The sequence below is a fragment of the Panthera tigris genome, chromosome D2, assembly GCF_018350195.1.
Source record: "Panthera tigris isolate Pti1 chromosome D2, P.tigris_Pti1_mat1.1, whole genome shotgun sequence".
Lineage (NCBI taxonomy): Eukaryota > Metazoa > Chordata > Mammalia > Carnivora > Felidae > Panthera > Panthera tigris.
This window is the reverse complement of record NC_056670.1, coordinates 74,226,229-74,248,532: the sequence shown is the minus strand read 5'-3', so window position 1 is coordinate 74,248,532 and position 22,304 is coordinate 74,226,229. Positions and strand designations below refer to the sequence as shown.

General features: G+C 40.9%; 1 protein-coding gene across 4 annotated transcripts in view; it reads left to right on the top strand.

Moving 5' to 3' along the window:
* The window catches only part of CACUL1 (CDK2 associated cullin domain 1), an 82,317-nt gene extending 60,433 nt beyond the window's left edge, over nucleotides 1-21,884 (top strand). Inside the window, exons 7-11 of one of the 4 annotated variants that reach the window (XR_006209430.1) lie at nucleotides 2,127-2,265; nucleotides 8,565-8,608; nucleotides 9,041-9,229; nucleotides 19,861-21,060; nucleotides 21,202-21,884. Coding sequence is in view for 1 of the 4 variants with exons in the window: in XM_042961129.1 (XP_042817063.1) it covers nucleotides 2,127-2,265; nucleotides 8,565-8,608; nucleotides 9,041-9,081 (224 nt within the window). In the remaining 3 variants the exon portion in view is untranslated. Of the gene's footprint in view, nucleotides 1-2,126; nucleotides 2,266-8,564; nucleotides 8,609-9,040; nucleotides 14,694-19,860; nucleotides 21,061-21,201 lie in introns of those variants that run through there. The other 3 variants (XR_006209428.1, XR_006209429.1, XM_042961129.1) reach the window with 3 other exon arrangements.
* Nucleotides 21,885-22,304: the final 420 nt, after the last annotated feature.

The window sequence follows — 22,304 nt, the reverse complement described above, 5'->3', positions numbered from 1 at the left end:
TAGTCACTGGACAGATTAAGGTTAAAATACTTTAAAAGTTGAATTTTAAATGTGGAAGTTTCTTTCATTGCAGTGGTTCTCAAGCACTGATCTTTGTATAATGAGAGTCACCCAAGAAAGTTTTTTAAACTAAATTCCTAGACCCTAATCCTTGGAGATTCTTATGTCTATTACAATTTTTGGTGTGTTTCCATCCGATCTTTAGAAGCTTAGTTGGGAAACAGTGCCAGCTGTCCCAGCCGGCCTTTCTTCATTTAATACACACACTTTTCTTTGATTCCTTCATCTTGTATCTTAATGATTGCCTGGAGTTCCTGAAAATGGCATATCGGTCTGACTCCTGCCATCTCTGACTGATGGCTAGTGGCTCTCCCGGGCACCGTGTGGAGACCGTAAAGCCATATTTGAGTTGAGCTGACAGGAGGGACACTATTGAGAACATTTTTGCCATGAGTTTATACAGTGGGCTTGGCCCTGGTGGTGTTTTTGTGGTATTTGTTTTTGTTGTTGTCGTTGTTGTTTTGTTCTGGTCGTGTTTAACTTACTGTCCTCCTGTTGGGCATTTTTTACTTACCAGTGACCCAGCATCACACAGCATTAAACATATTTGTTTGCTTGTGTTTGTTTCAGATTTAGAATTATTTACTCAAATTACAATTTTTAAAGCGAGCTCACTGGATTAAATACAGCATTGACATTTTATGGTTTTTGATATGTACATCCAAGATGTTTTCCAAAAGGGAAAATTTGAAAGGACAAGATGAAAAGAATCTAAAAGGGATAACAGTGCTACATTAAGACCACCAACAGGGCAGGGGAATGCGAGTTTTAGCATGCCCTTGATACAGGTGGATGTTAGTTGTATTTAGCGTTCACAAAATGAGAGGAAGAGGGTGTTTATTTTAGCTTGAGTTTTTTGAATATTAACAAGGCTGTCATTGTCTTTATTTTTTCTTGTAAATTATAAGTCTTGTATATTATTAGTCCTGTCTTTCATTCATTTATTTGGTCTTACTGACTTATAAAAATGTTTTATAAATAAGGATACTGATTCACCTTTGTCATGTCTGATGCAAATGTTTGCCTTTTCTGTTTTGATAGATGAACGCTTATTTTTCTATAGAGTATTCTCTTTATCTTTTATCTCTTTCTTAATGATTTGATACCCATGTTAATTCTCTTTTCTTTCAACACTGCATACATTTAATTTGCTATAATTTAGTTTGGGCCAAAATAGGTTTTTATTTCAAAAGTACTTACTCTAGTTATCTTCAGCCTACTTCCTAAATGTTTAGACCTCTCTCCCCCATTTTTGTGGTACTTTTTGTATGCTTCCTTATTACCTGTACTGTTCTCTATTCTTGGGCCAGTATGTATGTATGTGTGTATGTACATATGTGGTGTGCTTGTTTAATTTTTTTTGGTATTGAAGCATAGGTGGCATGCAACATTATGTCGGTTTCAGGTATAGAACATTGGTTCGACACTTCCGTCTGTACATTACTCAGTGCTCACCACCATCAGCGTAGCCGCCGTCTGTCACCAATCATTGTTACAATATTTTTTACTATGTTTTCTGTGCTGTACTTTCATCTCTGTGACTTTGTTAGTATAACTGGAAATGTATACTTTTTAAATCCCCTTTATCTGTTTTGCTCATACCTCTGTGCATCTCCCATCTGGACCACTGCTCTAAGAGTCTGTTTTGCTTGTTTGTTTGTTTGTTTGTTTGTTTGTTTTGTTTAATTAATGCTTATAGGGGTTAGTATTTCCACCAAACCCTCGCTTTTAAGTCCCTTCCACTTGGAATTCTTTGCCTGTCTCACTCATTTTTCCCCCATATTAATTACAATTTTTGATAGGTCCATTCACAGATTCTCTAGAGATTTTCATTAAATTTTGTTAACACAGCAAAATGGAAAAATATCTGCTTTCTTTGACTATAAATTCATTTTAGAAAGGAAATTTAACCTGGTTGTATATTTTTTATCAGAATAGGATTACACTAATTTTCCCCCCATTTTGAGTTTGGTTTAATATATATTCTTTCTTTGAACAAAAGAAAACTTTACATTTTTCATTTAATTTGTCTGATTTCCTTAATGAATCTTTTCCTTTCCTCACAGAGTGGGTTCAGATGGCTCCAACTCTGTTTTCTAAATTTATTCCAAACATTCTCCCTCCGGCGGTGGAGTCTGAACTTTCTGAATATGCTGCTGAAGATCAGAAACTTCAAAGAGAACTTATACAGAATGGTTTTACGAGGCAAGTTTTTTCCCCCCCTTTTGACAAAATATGTCCATTTCCTTAGGCCAGTTTGGCTTGGCAGGGGAGGGAGGCCAGAGTTCTTAGAGTGGGAAATAACTGCTGAATGGTCAAGGTGACACTGGGGGGAGAGGCCGTTGGCTCCCTGTCTGTGCACAGAGATGGGACAGCTGGGGTTTGATTCTATGGAAGCCGCCTGTCACTAAAAATGGATTTGAAGACAGGATTTCTCAGTGGGTGAGTAGTTAGACTGGGAAGCCTCTAAGTGCTCTTCTAGTTTTGATCCTCTACGTTAGTTCTCAACACATGGGAAAACAGAGAAATTTTATGTTTAGTTACAAGGTACTTTTATGACTGAAACTAGCAAATGACTTCGTTTTATGACTAAACCAGTAAAGAGGCTTTTAGATTCTGTTTTTCATGTTTTCACTTTTGTCCTAAATTCTACTTGTTTCTTCTTAAAAATTAGAGTATATCTTTACATGTGTCCAGAAAATTTGCCTTCCTTGGTTTTGATACATACACTTGGCTAATTTTTCTAAAATTTGCAGTTCAATATCGTAGCTGTATCCCAGAAAGTCTTGCAAAGTGCGTTTTTTCAACTGAAATAGATTATACTATGGGAAAATACCCTGTTGTGTCACCAAATCATTGAAAGGTGCAGTCAGGCCTTATATTTTCATAATCCCTACTCTCAGCACTCTTACATACCTTCTCTTGTTTCAATTCCTGACATTAAAGGAAGAAAGTTACGGAAAGTTAGGCATAGTTGTGAACACAATGGTAGGTCGAATATTGATTCACTTTATCTAAGGCTAGGCTGGGGATGGACCTTCTCTTTCACTGGTTCTGAAGCCAAGCTAAGTTTCGGAACACCAGTCTTGACCAAGATCACTGTTACTGTCTCTAGTCTCAGCACAGGTTAGGAAAGAAAGCAGAAAGTCCGTTCATTGTAGCCTCACGGGTTGGTATTTATTCCCTTTTTGCCCTTGTGCTATCTATATTCATGTGGTGATGGGGGCACTGAGTAATCCACTGATCATTTGCCCCCTTGCTGGCAGCTCGCACAGGAAAGGCCCACAGAAGCTGTGTAGATAGGTCTGGTAATCTTGACTTTCTTGGATCAAGTTAAGGGAAGGCCATAGGAATGCTGGAATGTTAGGCTAATTTTTCTCCCTGATGTCCAGTGGCCAGGTGTTTCCTGACATTAATTGCAGTATTTCCAATAATGGTATTATTTTCATACACAGAATGAAGCCGTTTAATGCGCATAGCATTTTACTTAGTCATATTTGAAGAGCTGTTCTATTCATACGGTTCAAAAGTCAAGATGATATAAAAAGCATACATTGAGAAGTTTTGCTCCTTCTTGTTTTCCAATCTGTTCCTACCTCGTTAGGTGACCATTTTATGAGCTGCTGATGATTCCTTTCGGTGTGCCTTTTAATATACCGATGCAAGCAAACACGATATGTGTTCTCATTTTTATTCCTTTCGTACACATTCTGTTGTGTAGCTAGAACTTGTTTAGCCACTCCCCTGTGGATGGCAACTTGAATTGTTTCCGGTCTTGCTGTCACACATGTGCTACAATGAATACCCTTGTACGTGCATAATTTTGTACCTGTTGCAGGTGGATCTAGAGAGTAAATTCCCGTCAGTGGGATTGCTGAGCCGAAAATAAAAGGCAGGTGTAATTTTGATCAGTATCACCGGTTTTCCCTTCACAGGGGATTGTGCAGTTTTGCATATCAACCAGCAAATTTTGAAAGTACCTCTTCTTTATGGTCTTGCCGGTAGAGTATGTCATTACACTTTTGGATTTTCTCTGGTCTGGCAGGTGAAAAATAATTACTCAGAGTTGGTTTCATTTGCATTTCTCTTACGAGTGAGGCTGAGAATATGAACATGTTGTATTTCTTTTTTGGTAAACTGCCTGCTTAGGACCTTTGCTTACTTTTCTGTTTGTTAGTCTTTTTTTTCTTGAATTCTGGGGGCTCTCTGTGTGGTGCAGAGATGGTTTGCCCAAGATAAGACCGTTAGTTTTCTCAGTTGGTCTATGACTTTACTCATGGTGGCTTTTTTGTTTTAAGTCATGCAGCAGTTTTTTATTTTTGTGTGATTGTCAGGTTTTTTCTTTATGGCGTATGGGTTTTGAATCGCAGTTGAAAGTTTTTTCTTAAATGTTTTTAAGTGAATGGAAAATAATCTGAGTATACCTTTTATGGTTTTCTTTAATTTAGGCTTACCATAATAGTGAAGTCTTTATGCTTTTATTCATGTTTTTATTTGAATGTTTGCTTTTAATTTTAGAGGTGAGTTTATTGATGCCTTTAAAAACTAAACAGCCTTCTGAAAACCTTTATTTCTGTGAAGCACTGTGTGAAGATAGCTCTTGTGGATTTCTCTGAACACCTTGAATTCACCTTCCAGAACAGTGTCTGGAACTATGTAAACACATCAGATATTTTCCTAAGCCTGATTTTGGAACTGGAAGAAGAGGACGGGGTGCAGGACTGCTTAGTGTGCAGCAGCTCTTAAAATTTGCTCGGGATGAAAGAGGAACTGACTCCATAAATAGTCTAGTGTGACGTTCGTTGCCTTTGTACACGAAGGACTAACACGGCGCTGCTCTGCCAAGGCCAAGTGGGTTGTAGTCGGGAAAGGTCCCTTGGATTTTTGGTGTGTATTAGAATTTTTGTTTCTCTTAGTGGAATTCTTTCATACAACTTCTGCCTGAAATTTAAATGTTAGTATTTCAAGAGGTGATATGATTAAAATGTTTTATTTTACAAACCAGATTGGGCCCTTTCTGGAATTAAATTAACAACTTCTGCATTACTGTGAGGACTAAAGTCTGCCTCACAGGTTGTGCTGAAGGGTGCTTTGCACAGAGTAGGCTCTGTCTAAGCTGACATTCTTGGACTCACTCCACTCCACTGCTGAGCCGCCCCGCCCCCCATGGAAAGGTGTGCACACATCATATACTTAACAGCTGAGAGAAAGGCTGCCCGTGCTTCCGTGAATCTCCTGTATGTGGGTCTTCTGCAGTCTGCCCTGCCAGACCTGAGGCCTTCTTTGTTCATTATCTGGCTAGGATTGTTTTGGAAGAAATGATGTCCATCGATGCAAAAAACCTTGAGAATATAGTACAGACTGTCTAACCAGAATTCTGTTACTGGCTATCCTGATTGAGCAGTCATTTTATGATTTATGTCTAACCAGTTACACGATTCCTGCCCAGCTTCACAATTTCTTCATTTAAGATCGTGTTCCATTTACGTGGTGTAGTCCTGAATAGGCATCACACAGCTTTGATGTGGATGGCACAGAGTGTCTTTGAAATGAGGTGTGGATGTTGTCAAATATATCCTTGATTGCAGTTAATGGGCATTTCTCATCGGAGCCGGAGTTCGTGTGCAGCATCTTTATGTACATGGGAATACACGTACTAGACTTAACATATGAGAGCAGAATTTTGTCTTTATCTGTTACCTGCATGATTAAATTTATGATTGGAGGGTGGGGGAGGGCAGGTTGGTATCAAAGATGACATTATGTAATCTTGTTTGGGAACTTCTAACATGAGTGCCCTTAGACGGAACGTTCTCTTTCAAACCAGACTATGGCCTCTTCAGAGCTTGTGCCGAATAGCTTTTAAAGGCAGGTACCTTGCAGAGTACTTGTTACTTGGATTTCTGCAACAAAAATAGAACCTTGCAGGGATCTTGTTGATCTTTTAGTTGAGAGGGTCACTCTAGAATTGGCACTTTTTTATTTAGTAGCAGGGGTCTGGTTTTGAGGGCAGCCATAGCTTGCCAGACTTGGGGCATTAGATAATATCCTTGGCCACATAGATATTTGGCCACATACACAGCCTCTCGCATATATCACATTCACATATCACATTCACATCCCTTTGTGCCTTCTGTTGTTTGCACATCTGTATTATTCTCCTCTTATTTTTACGTGTTCAGCTTTTATTTAACCCTTTGGGAGTGGGAATGAAGGTTGTGTGTACAAGTTGAGGCTCTGGATATAAAATCCTGTGTCTTCCTTTTTGATCAGCATTAACCTACTTGCTTCAGAATATTTGGTGAATGCTTAACTGTGATGATACAGCTGGCTTTGGCCAGGGGTGGTGTTAACAGCAGAGGTGTTAAGAAAGTGGCGTTAGGGCAGATTTGTTGAGAGTTCTTTAGGCTGCCTAAGGCTCGTTGATGCTAGTTCATGCTGTGTGCGCTGCATGTTTTTTTTCTCTACGTGCCCAGCCTAGAGAAAAAACCTTCAGAGGCCATTTGGTATCTTCTCTTCCTGCTGGTAATCGAGACTCCTCGCCTTGTCCAGCAAGAGGTTTCTGTCCTGGTCTTGAGCACAGCCAGGGAAGGAGGGTGGGAAACTCTGCTAATCTAGTAAGATCACTCAAAAGCATGAAATAATTACTTGAGCTAGCATTTTCATAATCCATCTGTAGAGGCCATTTATGAATTATTCACTGATTTGTTAATTCAGCAGATACTTATTTTCTGCCCATGTGCTAGACACTATTCTAAGTATTCGGTAAAAATGAGACCCAGTTTTTATGGAGCTTGTGCTCTAATGTTGGGAGATAAATAACGAACATGTACGCAAATTATTTCACATAATAAAACATGCTGTGAACAAACCGAGACAGCATGGGATAAAGAGTGAGTGACCAGAGCACGTGTGAAGGGCTGGTCCAGCCACCTTGAACATGAAACGCCTTCCAAGGAAGAGACATTCCAGTGAGGACGTGGGTGGTGAGACAGCCACGTGGCTAACTAGTGGGAAGAGTGCTGCAGGCAGAGACAAAGGAAAGTACCAAAGTGCTGGCGTGTCCCAGCGCAGAAGGAAAGCCAGCATGGCTGGAGTGTTGTGAACAGAGGTAGAAGATGAGGGTAGGGAGGTAGGCAAGAGCCATGTCTCACAGGACTGGGAAAATGAATTTGAATTGATTTTTAACTGTGATGGAAAGCCACTGAAGGGCTTTAATCAGAGGCATGAAATAATCTTACTTACGCTTTTATGTAAGATGGCTCTGGCTGTGGTCTGGACTAATAATAAGAGTCTTGCAGCTGTGTTAGGGGAGAGATGATGGTGGCTTGAATTGGGAGTGGAGCCATGAAGATGATGGGGAGTGGTTGAGTTTGGATTATGTTTTGTGACAGTATGCTCCAGAGCAAGAGAAAGAAAGAAATCAAGAATGAGCCAGGGTTTTGATCTGAGTAATTGGGCGGATGGTGGTGCCATTTATTGAGGAAGACTGAAGAAGGAGTGGGGGTGGCGTGGAGTCAGACTGCATTCTGGCCATCCTGAACTGCCAGTAGTCCTGACTCACCCAGTTAGATGAGGGGAGACAGCTGGACCTCCTATCTGCAGCATAGGGAAGGAATCAGAGCTGGAGACAGAAACCTGGGAGTCATTGGTATATGGATAGTGTTTCAAGTCTTTGCACTGGTATGTATGATCACCATCCTGGCCTGCGGAGAATATATACATGGGGAAGAAAAAGCGGCCAAGGACCATGCTGGGTGGAGCCAAAAGTGTTTAAGGAAGGAAAAGATGGGACAAGGTATATGCTGCTAAGTGACCGAGCAAGGAAAAGCTAGCGAATTGGTTGTAATTACTCATTATAGTTATTTGTCTGGGTTATAGTCTGAGAAACTGGAGAGACAAAGGTAGGATTTACGGGTAGCATTAGGACCTGATCAGAATCTCTTATCTGTAAAGTGGAACTAGAATCTTCTCTAGGTGTCTAAGATGGAACTGGTTAATATTTATGAAGGCTCATGTTCTTCCACTTGTAGGAAGGGTATTCATGTACATTAAGATTCTGAGATTTTTCTAAAGCCTTAAGCAGTTTTTGGTTTTATAATAAGGCTTTTTTGGGGGGAAGACTTTGAATTATCCTCTATTTCATATTTGAAATGTGCCTTAGTATATGGCGGTCGCTGTGGGTGTTTGTAGCAGAACCCAGGTTTATCTTCAAACACATTTTTAGTCTGAACCTATTTCTAGAACCCAGTGTAAGCCATTTTTCTAGATAATCCTTCCTTTATTTAATAGCGTTTTATATTTAAAAGACAACACCTTTTAGCTAAGAATATTCAGGTTATAAATGACTGTACTGCTGTTTAATGCCTATTTTAAGATAGGTTGTTAGAATTGAAATACTTGCTTTCCTTGTATTACCAGTTATGTCATTTCACTTCTCCCATTTGGATGTATGAAGATGTCTGTGTAATCTGGTTGATTCCCTCTTCTTTTCTTATCCCCAGAGGTGACCAGTCCCGGAAAAGAGCTGGGGATGAGTTGGCTTATAGTAAGTAATGATGTTCCTTACCATTTCTGATGGTTCTATTACGTAAGGCAGCTGCTGGTGGTGACCGTACGGTGAGTGGAATCGTGTCCACAGTGCTCTTGATGGTGGTCTCACGAGGCTGTCCGTGTGATCAAGTTCACGCTGTTTTGCCAGCTGGGACGGCTCCGAAGTCCAGTGGGGGCGGTGGTTCTCAAGCAGCTGTCAAGAGCCTCTTGGATTCTTTAGTCTCTGCTAGAGTGTGATAGTGATCCAGTCTCCTTTCTGATGATGTAGCCTCCTTTCACTTCGCTCACTTTTTTTTTTTTTTTAATCTCCTTTTGGGGGATCGGGAGAGGGGTGAGAACTATGTATTAAATAAACAGATTCTTACCATTATCAAATGCCGTCTGCTGTTCATACCTTTTCCTGTCGCAATGTTTTTTGTTTTTCCAGACAGCTCATCAGCGTGTGCAAGTTCCAGAGGGTACAGATAGTGAATGTGTTGAATGTACTTTCCTTCCCGAAAAGAGGACACACTGGAGCTGCAGAGACTGTATTGGGAGCACAGCGGGGGTCCTGCAGACACTCAGGAGCTCTGTCACAAAGTTGTTCTCGGAAGAGGATGTTGGACTTCTTACTTTGGTTTGTAATTTTAAAAAACAAATAACTAACAAAAACAAAAAACAGTCAGTTGCTGCTAGACTTGGGGATGATTTTGAAATGGGACAATCTTTTAATGAGTTTATCTACAGATTCCGTGAGGAACAGGCGTCTTGAAAAGCGACCATTGCTAAGGGAAATCCAGCAGCGACCGTCAGCAGCTTCCTCCAAAAGTATAAGAGCAGAAGAATTTTTTTTTTTTAAAGCACTTGTTTTGTTCATTTGTGGATGTGGCACTTCAGCACATTGGCTTTTACACATCGAGATCTCTTTTGCTTTGAAATCGAGCAGATCATTACAATACAGTGTTTTTTACCCATAACTAAAACAAACCCCGTTTAAAAGAGTTGGTCTTTGTTTAGCGTTAGAAAGTCTTGTTCAAGGAAAATGCTAATAACTCTGCTTCTGCTATAACATCTCCCCTCACCAGTTCACAACTGTTTTCTACTCTGTGCCTTGAGCTTTGTGCACTTTGCAACTCCGTGACCAGTTGTTCGACTCCCGGATGCTTTCTGAAAAAGCTTGTGGTGTCACAGACTGACCCACTGAGGTGGCAGGTGTGACTTTAGCAGGATACTAATAAGTAAGCGGGAAGATAGAAACACGTTGCTCTTGGTCAGATTCCCCCCTGCCTCACCTGTGGCATATTCATGCTGATGTCGGGGACCAACTCTTACAGAACATATCCATTCCCTCCGTCACTTGCATGATCTCACCAGCTGCTGTAGCGTTGGCATGATGCTAGCGTAGGATGGGCTGTCCTCTAGCACCAAAACTCCCTTTTTCAGGACAGTGGAGACTTACCAGAGGGTGACAGCTAGTTACTAGGATACTCCGGGGAGCAGGTATGGTTATTGAATCCAGATAGAATCAGTGGTGTGGCATTCCTGATCCATTTCATTTTAAATGGGTGAGACAGGTACTTCAAAAAAAATGTCTGCAGTCTGCATCTTTTGTAGCATTATATTCGAGTATAACAGAGGAGAAGTAACACTGCTGTTTTGAAGCTTTGTTCCAGCTGTGACACAGCTCTTTTTTTTTTCTACACCCACAGTGCTATTTAGTTTCTTATAAAAGACTCTAAAGCTTATTCTAGTCGTTTTGGGAAGGCAAAGAAAAATAGATGCGGCAGGTGAAAATATCTTTCTCCTCAATTTTGCTTGAATCTAAATCGAGCATATGCTTGACTGTATTTGGCCACGTGACACTAATATTTAGCTCTTCAGAGAACTTGGGGCAAAGCCAGATGGATCAGGGATACTGCCACGCTTCTGATTGTCGGGTTTTTCATAGAGTGGCCTCTGCCAGTTCACTCTGTCCTTTTTGGGGGAGCAGGCTGGGTGGGAGAGTTAGAAGTGTGACAGTAGGAGCAAGTAAGTGCTCTAGTAGAAGTCCTCTAGTTGTAAAACTGCTATTCCGAGAAGTCAACGTACAAGTTGGCAGATTTATTTTTTAAGTACTTCTCAACCAGAGCTGGATTTCGTGGAGGACTTTGAATTGGACTCATTTAACCCTGTGAGCATCTTGGGTTGTATTGACACACACTGAATTACTGGAAGCATATATACAGGTTCTCACTGTGCCCTATACAGTTTGATTCACTACCCCAGTAGCATTCTGGTATCAGGGAAGAACTCCACTCTGTCGTGAAGTCCAAATTTTACTTTCTCAATGGAACGCTTGCCGCAGGCTTACAAATAACACCTGCAACTAAAGTCTCCCCTGAGTGGTTTCAGGAATATTTCTGAAAGGAATAAAATTGGGATGCTTCTTTAAATGTGGATGAATTCTTCATTATCCTCATAATGTACCCAAATGCTTTTTCTGGGAGAGTGTTTCTTTGGCTAACAGGGGAACTTCTCTACAAAAGCATTGTATTATGATGTGAATTGGTGTTAAAATCTTTGGATGCTTTTGCATTATTAAGTTAATGGAGAAACATTTTATGTTGTCTTCTTTTTCTTACTATATATGTGTTAACAAAAAGTGGACAAAGTTTGCAAAATTCAGCTTCTCTAAATATTTGCACAGCGTCTGCAGCTAGCTATGGGCCAGGGCGTGGTACTGCGAGGCCGTGAGTGGAAGGCCCTGTAGAAAGAAGATACACGTTCTCCTAGTGCATGTGACGTGGTTGTTACCTGTTGGCCCCTTGAGGTACATTGCAGTATGGAAAACCTATTTCTTCGTTTTTGAGTAGAAATTGACCTTGCTTCTTTAATTGGGTTTCTTAACAGAATTCTTAGTCTGCAACACGAGGGGAGATCAGAGTTGCCCTCCGTTTTGTATTGACAAAGCACCGTTTACCAGAAAGTGTTTTCTTCTCATGTTTACTTGTGTTCTTCTTTGCCCGTACAGTATCTAGTTTCTCCACCCCAGTTGAATCCTGGCTTTTGTGGGGCCCAAATCATTGAGGACAGAAAACTGTCCACGGATTGTCTTGTTAATCGGCACGTAGTTGCTTCGGCAAGCCTGACCGCCAAGCATGTGCAGCCTGAAACCAGGCTCTCCAAAAGAAAGCAGTTCAGTCACCTCGAAATAATGCCGTGTCCAAGTCATTGGTAATTGTAATTGAGAGACGGTACTTTCAGAGTTGGCCTCCTGCTTCAGTAACAGTGTCATCTCCTGTTCCCCGTTGTCACAGCTTAACCCTAACCCGACAGGATCTACTTGTTTTCTGTGGAGCGGAAAGCAAAGCCCGGTATAGCGACTCTGAACAGTTCGTAGGTAGAGTTAGAAGAAACACAAACCCGGAGGCAGGAGTTGTGCGTTGGTCAGGTTTGTGGGAAAGTCACTTTTTTTTTCCTGTCCCTTTTACAAATTTGAGGCAGTTCCTCTCTCCCTTTCTTTGAGGCGTGGGGTGAACACTGACCTGTGAGCGAGATCGCAGGGGAACAGGTGCCCGTGGCCGTTCGTGCTGCGTGTCCGTCCCTAGTGCGCCGGCCCCGTAAAGCTGCCGCTTCCCTCGCTATAAATGCCACGCTTTCTGTCAGGTTGCAGATTTGCACACGTGAAGAATTCCTCAGGAAGAGTTTGCACATGCATCGCCTCGCAATATTCTGTACTGACCGAACAAGGGATTTGAAAGTTTTTCAGCACAAAAGGAGAACTTCAGAGTGGTGGTCTGTGCACCCGTTCTAGCAAAGGTAATGGTGATCTAGCAAACACGATCGGTTTCTGCAGTTATAAAGTGAGCAGGGGCACTTGCATCATAGTATTTAAATAAGCCTGTTTAATCTCCAGAGTGGCCCTTCCAGATTTTATCTTCTTTTCTTATCGAGACTAGTTATATTTTCGTCTGTGTTTTCTCTGTTTTAGGGCAGTTAATATTTTCCATGGTAATTACAGAGGCATTGCCCTTGAGCTAAAATTCAGTTGTTTAATAAGCAGCTATTGTTAAAATAACTGAACGTTGTTTTATGAATATACACTAATCTGAGATAGTAAAAAAAAATTTAAAAAGCTGCATTAGGTATCCAGTCAGTTTGGATGTTTTGAGTTGATTTTTTTTATGGTGTCTCATTGCGCTTCAGAGTATTATGTTTACTTTACCCCCGGTCTAGGCCTCTTAAGGACTTTAAAATTTAAGATCAGAATGTGAATCCCTTGACTAGCATAGGTTTATAGGACCTTTTCAGTTGTGATTGCAGTTTTCAATAAGCTTGCCTAAGAAGAAGTTCACGTTTATCAGAAGTTAAGATAGAAGTTATAGGAGTTCTTGGAGAAATGGCTTTCTTGTTACTTTCATTACCTTGTTGCAATTTGCCCCAGTTTCTGGCCACCAGAATCCATGAAAGGACCCCTGTTCTTTTTCAAGAGTAGTGATTCCTGTTTTGTCCCCACTGGTGATTAACTAAGTCACTGACGCTTTCCCTCCTCCCCTGGCCAGGACCCTATTTTGAACTTCTTTCCAGAGCCGAGTGGCACAAGTCCATACACTGATTCTGCTGACGGTGGTGGTGTGGCTGTGGGAGAATTAGAATCCTCATCAGAGGTACATTCTTGACCTCAGTACATACTGTACCCCTGCTGGTGGGAAATTTATCTTCATTTCTGGTTGGATTGCATTGTTTAGAAAAATGTTAATGGTTTATAATTCTAGGAAATTTATAGAGTGGCTCTGGGGTAAATTTTGTGGTTTGAAAAAAAATTTTTTGTATTGATTTTAACATGTCATTTCAATGTGGTGACGATGTACTAAATGCAATAGGACTGTGGATATTCTCTTAGAAGGGTATGTTTTGTTAAACAGATGGCAATTTAATTGCTCTCATTAGCCCTGTTTGTCAATATTACAGCCATGCAATTCAGGAGAAATTAATTCAGATGTGACGTTGTGGGGAACTGTGGCTGGACACAGGAATGTTTGTGAATAAATGGGAGTCAAAGACAGACAAGAGGCTCTTGCCAGCCACCTGCACAGCCAGAGCAAGGAGGAAGCAATGAAGTCTAATCCCTGGTGGTGCTTCTTTGTCGGAAAGCATGGTGGAGCTTAGAACAGGGTGTTCTGTACATCAGTTCTTCTGTTAATCTAAGAACAACAAAATTGTGAATGAAACTCTTTTCGATTGGGGATTAAAGCCACTGACTTTGGCTCTGACCTTTAACTCTGGATGGATTTGGAATCACTCCTTCTGTATTAGGGTGTATAACCGTCACTCTAAAACATTGTGGTTAATGAAATAAATCTTGTACAGATGTCCTTGGCTTGTTATGTTGATACTTGGTTCATTGGAACTTTGTTATGGCACAGAACATAGGATTTTGCTTATGGTGTATTCACAATTCCCTCTTAAACGATAAGCACACTCAGCACATGTCTGTTCTGTCGTGGATAATCAGTGGCATGGTGAGTGTCCATCTTGACCTCTGTACCAGCGATAAAAGAAACGGGGTGTGTGTATTTATATACATTTAGTACATAGTCTGCATACGTATGTAGTATCTATACCTATGTACATATATGTGTCGTTTTCTTCTTTAAACACTGGCACATTGTAGACCTTTAATCAGAACTTCTGACTTGTGGTTGTTTGCACTGATGACACCATGCTTTAAAAAAATAACCCCCCTGTGTTTTCTTGCTGTGATATTAGTATTATCCCCTAGGGTGTTGTGCTCCCTCTTGCCAGTTTTAGTTCCTCTCACTTTCTCTATACAAATGTTCTTCCTAACAGTGTGCTCAGAATGCCGGTTTTCAACTTCCGTCCTCCTCTTGTTTAAAACCCAAGCTGTGTTGTAGTAACACCCACTCTTAGATTACCATACCCAGCGGGGTTCTGTGACTGTCTTTTCTTTTTCTCTGCATTTAAGTCACCTGACAGTTGCCTTCTTCAGCTTTTTCTTTTTCTTTCCCCAGCCAGGTAGGGAGTTGTTTAAATCCTCTCCCCTCTCTTACAGCAGATTTTGTTTTTTACGGAGTATAAAACTTTTCTACTAGAGTCAGTTCTTTAAGTGTGCTTGTGTGTGTTTATTTCCTCTATTGGCATGTGTCTTTAATAATCTAGAATTCCAGAACATTTTGCATTTCAAAGAACGTGTTTTGGTAGAAGGACTATCCTACACGTAATCTGAGAGCAAATGTTTGTCTCAGCTTAATGGAGTTGTGTGTTCTTGGGTAAGGTTATTTTTCTGAACTTCAGTGTCCCCATATTAAGCCCATTTCCCTCCCCAAATTACTCACAATGGAGAGTCTCTGCATAGTGGAATGGGCTTAATTGGCCAGAAGGATATAACAGTTTTAAACTCAATTACGCCCCTAAGTGACTAATAATATACCTCAAAATATGTATTTTTAAAAATGGCCATAACTACAAAGAGAAATACGTTAATCTACCAGTATAATAGGTGTTTTAAACATACCTCCCTCATGAGTTAATAGATCATGAAGAAGACAAAAAGCATAATGATGAAGGGCATAGAAGATTTAAATAGCACAGCTAATAAATTAGACCTGATGGAGATATCTAAAATCACCTTGCACCTTCCAATAAGACAATAAGCATTTTTTGCAAATTAAATCTAACATTGTATTTAGAGTATAACAAATGATGACCACAGTGGATTTACCTGAGGAAGCAAGTTGGTTAATATTAGAAGATCAATCAGTGTAACTCATCTGTTAACAGATTAACATATGATCAGACTGTGAAAATCCAAAGAGTCTGCAAGGCAGATGAGAAGACTTAAGAGTTTATCAAGTTCACTGGAACAAAATCAACATGTGAATGTCAATTACATTTCCATGCGTCAAGCAACAAGCTATAACGTCTTAAGATTTTAATTGTAATTAAGAAAATTTACAGTAGGAACAAAACAGTATAAAGTATAGAAGAATAAATCTTAAGAGCTATATAAGCCTTTTAATGAGAAAACGATGATGGAAAAAAAACCCCAACACCTTGATTGACCTAAATAAATGGGAGATACGGATAAGAAGATCATCTAGGTCGCAGCTCTTTGTTCAAATTGATTAGTAAATTAATGCAATCCCAACAAAAAATCCCAATGGTTTTCACTGTGGTACTTGGCAAGCTGATCCCATAATGTGAATGCAAGAGCAAAGGGCCAAGGATATTCAAAACATTACTAAAAAACAATGAAGTGTGAAGGGAACTAGCACTACCAGATTTAAAAGCTTACTCTAAAATGAAAAACAAAACCAGAAGCCATTTACTCAGACATCTGAAGAAACAACAACAAAAAACTTACGTAAATTGTAGTCATTAAAACAATGTGGGATTGGTACAGAGATTACAAGTGGAGGAACAGACAAGGTTGAAGAGCTCAGAAACTGACCCACTTAGTACGGGAACTTAATTTTTAAAAGGAGGTCAGTGCAGACCAGTCGGGGGGGCGGGGGGCGGAGCGGAGAATGGATTATTTAATAAACAGTGCTTGAATAACTTTTCACAAAGGAAAAAAGTGAGTTGGGCCCCCCTCTACCTTGCACCAGCTGCAAAAAGCAATCCCAGGCGCATTCAAGATTCACTTAAGAAAGTTAAAACTATGAAACTTTTAGAAGACAATAAATACAGAAGGATATTTTTATGGGGCACCTGGGTGGCTCATTCAGTTAAACATCCAACTCTTGGTTTCGGCTCAGTCATGATCTCCCAGTTTGTGAGTTCGAGCCCCACGTTGGGATCTGCGTTGACATTGCAGAGCCTGTTTTGGATTCTCTCTCTCCCTGTCTTTTGCCCCTCCCCAGCTTGGTCTCTCTTTTTCTCTCTCAAAAATAAATAAACTTAAAAAAAGAAAAGGATATTTTTACGACTTTGGGGAAGGGCAGGATTTTGTAAACAAAAGAGGAAGTGCAGACCATTGAAAGATGAATAATTTGGCTATAAAGTTCAGAAACTGGAAAAACTTAGTACATTGTTTAGGGTAGGGATTCATGAGTAGTAAAACTAAAGAAAACAAAGATTAACATTTAAGATCATAGTTTCTTGGGGGTGGGGTGGAAGGAAAGCAGAGAGGAACACAGGCTGATAAACCCTTGATAGAGGTTGATAGAGAGGCGTTTTGACCGTTGTAAATAGATCAGTTCTTGAGTTAACATGTATATTCGGTGCAAAGCCAATCCAAATGCCAAAGAGTATTTATTTTTAATACAAATTAAAAATTCACATAGAAGTATAAACAGATGATAATAGGATCTTCATTGAAAGGGGAGAAAAAAGGGAACTTGCTCTACCAAAAAAATTGTTTTTAAGTGCAATTAAATTTTTACACTCATATAAAAATAGACAAAGTCAATGGAAAAGAGTTTAAAAAATAGACTCCGATGCTTTTAAGAATTTAGAGTACTCTAAAGGTGGCTTCTTGAAATAATTCTGACCATGATGGATTATTCAGTAAAAGGTGCTGGTTTAAGTAGAGAAAATTAAATTTATTCCCATCATACCATTCACCAAAAGAAATTCCATTTGGACTAAAAATTTTAAAAGGGTAAGTTACAAAAACTTGAAGACAATATAGTTAGTATTTGGGAGGATTGGAGAAGTTTCTTCTAAGGATGTAAGCAGTAGTATGAAACATTGCTTTCCAAACCAGTCACCTGTGTGCACGTAGAACACCACCCCCAGCATGTGTATATAGACCTGTATATTTTTAAATTAATGTTTATGTACTATACTAAGACACATAGGCAAGAAAAAAAAAAGAAATAGAAAAAGTGAAAATGTTTTAAAATATCTTTTGTGTGTATTGTAAAAAAATACCTTTTGCTCTTTCTAAAAAAATTTTTTTCTTTTAGAGCTATATGATTAAAAAATGCTTCATTTTTCAAACTAATTTTAACATTTTGTGATAAAAAATAATTTCTGGTTTTAAGGTAAGTTTATTTGAATGCTGGGTTTTAATGGCTATTGTAGCTAAAAAAGCCACTTGATTAAGATCTGAGTATCCAAATGACTGCTTACTGAAAAACAATGCTCATTTTCAATTCCATCTACTAGTCTTAAAAAGTGTTTGTTGAAATCTTTATAATAAATTTCCATCTTTCTCACTGTCAGTAACTTGTTCTTGCTCAATTGCAAGTGTGGCATTTTTATTGTTGGTATATATTTAAAAAAAAAAAAAAAACGGGCTCAAAACCTACTGAAACTCCTGTTTGGATTTCATATCCCAAGCTTTCAGTGTGCACTTATGAGAGTTTATAGGTGACAGTTTTTGGTAACACATTTTGGTAAAGTTGAAGTGTGTCTGACCATTTTGAAAGTGCTTTTAACATGAATTCTTTTGGAAAAAATAGCTACTTTCTTAATGTTAGAATGTCATCTTTACCTTGAAGGATCAGATAAAGTGGTTGTTGTTTTTTTTAATACCTTCCCATTCCATATTACAGACAGGCACTGGTCCGTAATAGAGCATTGCAAGGGTGCCCTTATGTCAGATAACATCCATGAGACCACTTGCTCTGTGGGGACATACAAAATAAGTATTCTGCAAGATGGCGCCATTGTCAATGGCTGCACTTTGTGGAGCTCAAACTGCTTCTTGAAGCACGTACCTCACGTTTTCTGCGTGCTACCTAGCCACTTACATAGGCACTGTGTTAATGAAGTTTGGGTAAAGCTTCTTTACTCTTTTTTTTTTTTTTTTTAAATGTTTCTTTATTTTTGAGAGAGGAGACAGAGCACAAGCAGGGGAGGGGCAGAGAGAGAGGGAGACACAGAATCGGAAGCAGGTTCCAGGCTCCAAGCTGTCAGCACAGAGCCCAACTTGAGGCTTGAACCCACGAACTGCGAGATCATGACCTGAGCTGAAGTTGGACGCTCAAGCGACTGAGCCACCCAGGCGCCCCTCTTCTTTACTTTTAAAAACATAATTGGCTCCTGATTTCTTCCTGCACCTCTGTGGATCATCTTGTTTACTTCAGAGGCCACTAGCTTAAACATTAAGGAAGGTGAATTATCTCACAGAAATTGCAAGATTGGGCAGTTCCAGGATCAATAAATGTGGCAGCTCATGGATGTCATCAAGGACCCAGGTTCCTTCCGGCTTTCTGCTCTGCCAGCCTCCATACGTGAGCTTCGTTCTGGAATTGCTTCCTGCAGGGTCTTGGCTCGCACGGTTGCCAGACATGAGGCCAACCACTTGAGAAGAAGACCTTGTTTCCCAGCTTTTTTTTTTTTTTTTTTTTAAGAGCAAAGAAACTTGCTCATGAGCCCACCTGCATGGTTCCTCTCACTTTTCACTAGAGAAGTTGGGATACATAAACATGCCCAAACTAATAACCGGGAAAGATATTGGGACCACTGTGGCAGACTTAAATAAGTCTCACCTCTTGGGGCTTCGGTTGGGCTCACCTTCCCACTGACCTCAAGAGGAGGATGTGCTAGAACTGAGCCATGTCTCTGTTAGGAAGACGGAAGAGAAAATGGCTGTTGGCAACTATCGGTTTGCTTGGATCTACCGCACGGGGGAATGACTACTGCTACTCAGGAGCCTCAGGGAGATGCCAAAAACAACCCCTCTGATTCTACATCAACTTTGTTTTCCACACACGTACACAAAAACCAACTCTTACCAATTCTCATTCAGAATGAACTGATGTACTATTGTTTGAAAGTCATGGTAGTCCAGGTCTAGAATCCATAAGCAACAAGGATATAGGCACACCCCTGACTGGAATAGCCAGGGAACTGTAAAGAACCCAAAGCTGGGAAGAGCTTGAGCTACCTGAACACAGGCCCAAGAAAACCCAAGTCCCTGGCTGGGAAAATTTCTCTCTTGGGTATGACTAGTTTCACCTATAACAAAAATAAGACCATGTTGTTGAGCTAGTGCTTGGTAAACACATCCTCTGTCAATGAAAAAAGATGGCTCAAATAGCATAAGAGAGGGAAAGGAAATAGATGTGAACTAAGCACCTACTTTATGGTAGTGGCTGCTGTTTACTGGCCATCTGCCTGTGTGGCAGGTGCTGTATGCAAATTTTAAGAGCATTTGAGCAAGGCAATTAGTGCTACTCTACTGAAGCGTAGGCAGCTTCTAGCCTGGTCCTCAGTGATCCCCGCCTCCTGGTATTTATTCACCCTTGAGAGTGAGCTGGACCTAATGACTCTTCTCATGAATACAGCAAAAGTGATGGGTGTCTCTTCTGTAATTAGATTACAGAAGACTGACATCCGCCTTACTGGTGTATACTCTGGCTCTTCTTACTTGCTTACTTGAATGTAAAGGCCCACCTGGCAAGGAACTGAGTGTAGCATGGGGCCAACAGCCAGCAAGGAACTGAGACCTTCAGTACCAGCCCATGAGGCACTGAATTCTACCAACAGCTGCTGAGCGAACTTAGAAGTGGATCTTGCCCCACTTGAACACAACGAGGATTTCTGCCCTGGCCAACACCTTGATCATAGCCTTGTGAGAGATGGTGAGCCAAAGAACTTAGCCAAGCTGTGCCCAGATTCCTGCTCCAAGGAAACTATGAGGTAATATATACATGGTGTTTTGAGCCACTACATTTTGGAGTAATTTGTTACAGAGCAATAGATAACAATTATGAGATAGTCAAGATGTCAGAGATTTAAAAACTCGTCCAAAGTTACATAGCAGCGGCAGATTTGAGCCTTCATCTGCCAGGATGCTTTTGTCTCTACCACCTGATGATCCTGACAGCCTCCGGTGGAGGTAAGCTCTGTCCCAGTGTAATTCTTAAGACCCACTGATCATACCTCCCTAGCCGAAGCTGTTCAACCATGTCTATAATAACCTTAGGAGAGAACCTTCTCCACTGAGGTTCCATGACAGAAGCCCTAGAGAAAATGGTTTGAACAGTTTTGTTTTTGTTTTTTTCACTTTTCCCAAGGTTGGCACATGGCTTCTAGATGCACAGAGAGAAGTTCCATATACTGGGTGCCTTTAGGGCATAAGGGATTAATTCTCTCAGAAACCCTGGTTGAGAAGGGCTAGTGGGGAGAGAGAGGCAGAGCAGGAGGAAACCATGAGGTGTGCTCTGGGGAGAAAAATGCCCTGAGTATCCCCTGGGAGAGATTTTCCTCATGAAGCAGCCTCAAAAGCTAGTGAAGCCAGGAACTACACACACACACACACACACACACACACACACACACACGCACACACGAGTCCCCTAGGGCCAGTGCTCAAGGCCAGTCTGTGGCTCTCCTCTGGTGATAATAGGGTGAGGCCTTCGCTGGATGGGGTACTTGAGTCCCACTTGCACTGTGTCCTGCATTTTCCAGGGGCATCCGGAGGTGGGAGGAGCCACAGGAAAGGCCTGTCCTCTCAGGCAGCACTATCTGTTGGCATGAAGTCCAATGGCGCTCTTGGGAAGTGAGAGATTTCAGGTAGTGTTTTTCAGCCACATGGGCTCTTTTATGGACTGTCGTGTCCCTATGCCTGAAAACACCTCTTGGAATACTGCTTGAGTACGTTATTCTCCCCCAGCTATTTGTTCATGTGTCATCTGCTATCCTGTACCCCTTTAGGTATCCTGTACCCCCCGATAGGATGTACCAAGGAGGATACTTCACCTCTGTGGTATTTCCTCCAAAATCCATAACCTCAGTCTACACACAAGAAAACGTCCGACACATCCAAAGTGAGGGACCTTCTACGGGACACCTGACTGCTCCCTCGTCAGAGGTGTCGAGGTCGTGAAAAATGAGGAAAGACCAAAATCTGCCTCGGATTAAGGTGACTGTGGAGACAGGGAGACTTAAGTGCAGCGTGGGATCCTGGGATTGAGAAAAGATATTTGTGGAAAAGCTGGAGAAATTGGAATAAACTTCGTGGCTTAGTTAATAGCGCTGGACCAGTGATGATTCCCTAGTTTTGATAAACATACCAAACCTAAGGTTTTAACACTCAGGGATAACGGGGGAAGAATTTATAGAAACCCTCTGTACGATCTTTGCAACTCTTCCATAAATCTAAAACTGTTTCCCAAAAGAGTTTTTGAAAAATTCCATGGGTTTCTCATAGTTATAAGGTGGTGTGAAATAACAGTCCTCAAGGAATCTGAGCTTCTAATTCCTCTTTCAGAAGCCGTACAGGGAGCCACGATAATTCCAATGTGCACGTGGCTGTTGGGTCTCGTGGCTGATCGCCAAGCTCTGTCATAAAAAAAAATCCGTGTTGAGATGACATAAGTGTTTATCTTCAAATCTGAGAGTCTGAGCTTAACAAGCTGTGTTTTTTTTTTAATTTTTTTAACGTTTATTTATTTTTGAGAGAGAGCATGAACGGGGGAGGGTCAGAGAGAGAGGGAGACACAGAATCCGAAACAGGCTCCAGGCTCTGAGCAGTCAGCACAGAGCCCGACGCGGGGCTCGAACTCACGGACCGCGAGATCATGACCTCAGCCAAAGTCGGACGCTCAACCGACTGAGCGCCCCAACCCCAACCCAGGCGCCCCAACAAGCTGTGTTTTATTCCTACTGTCCTCTTGCTGGTGTTGACAGTACCTTTTTGGCTTTCCAATCAGGGATTGGAGAATCGGATGGACATTGGTATTACCAGCCTAGCTTTAGGTGAAATGACATCATAACCCATCAACCCATCAGAGGCAGCTTCGAAAGAGGGGCAGTTG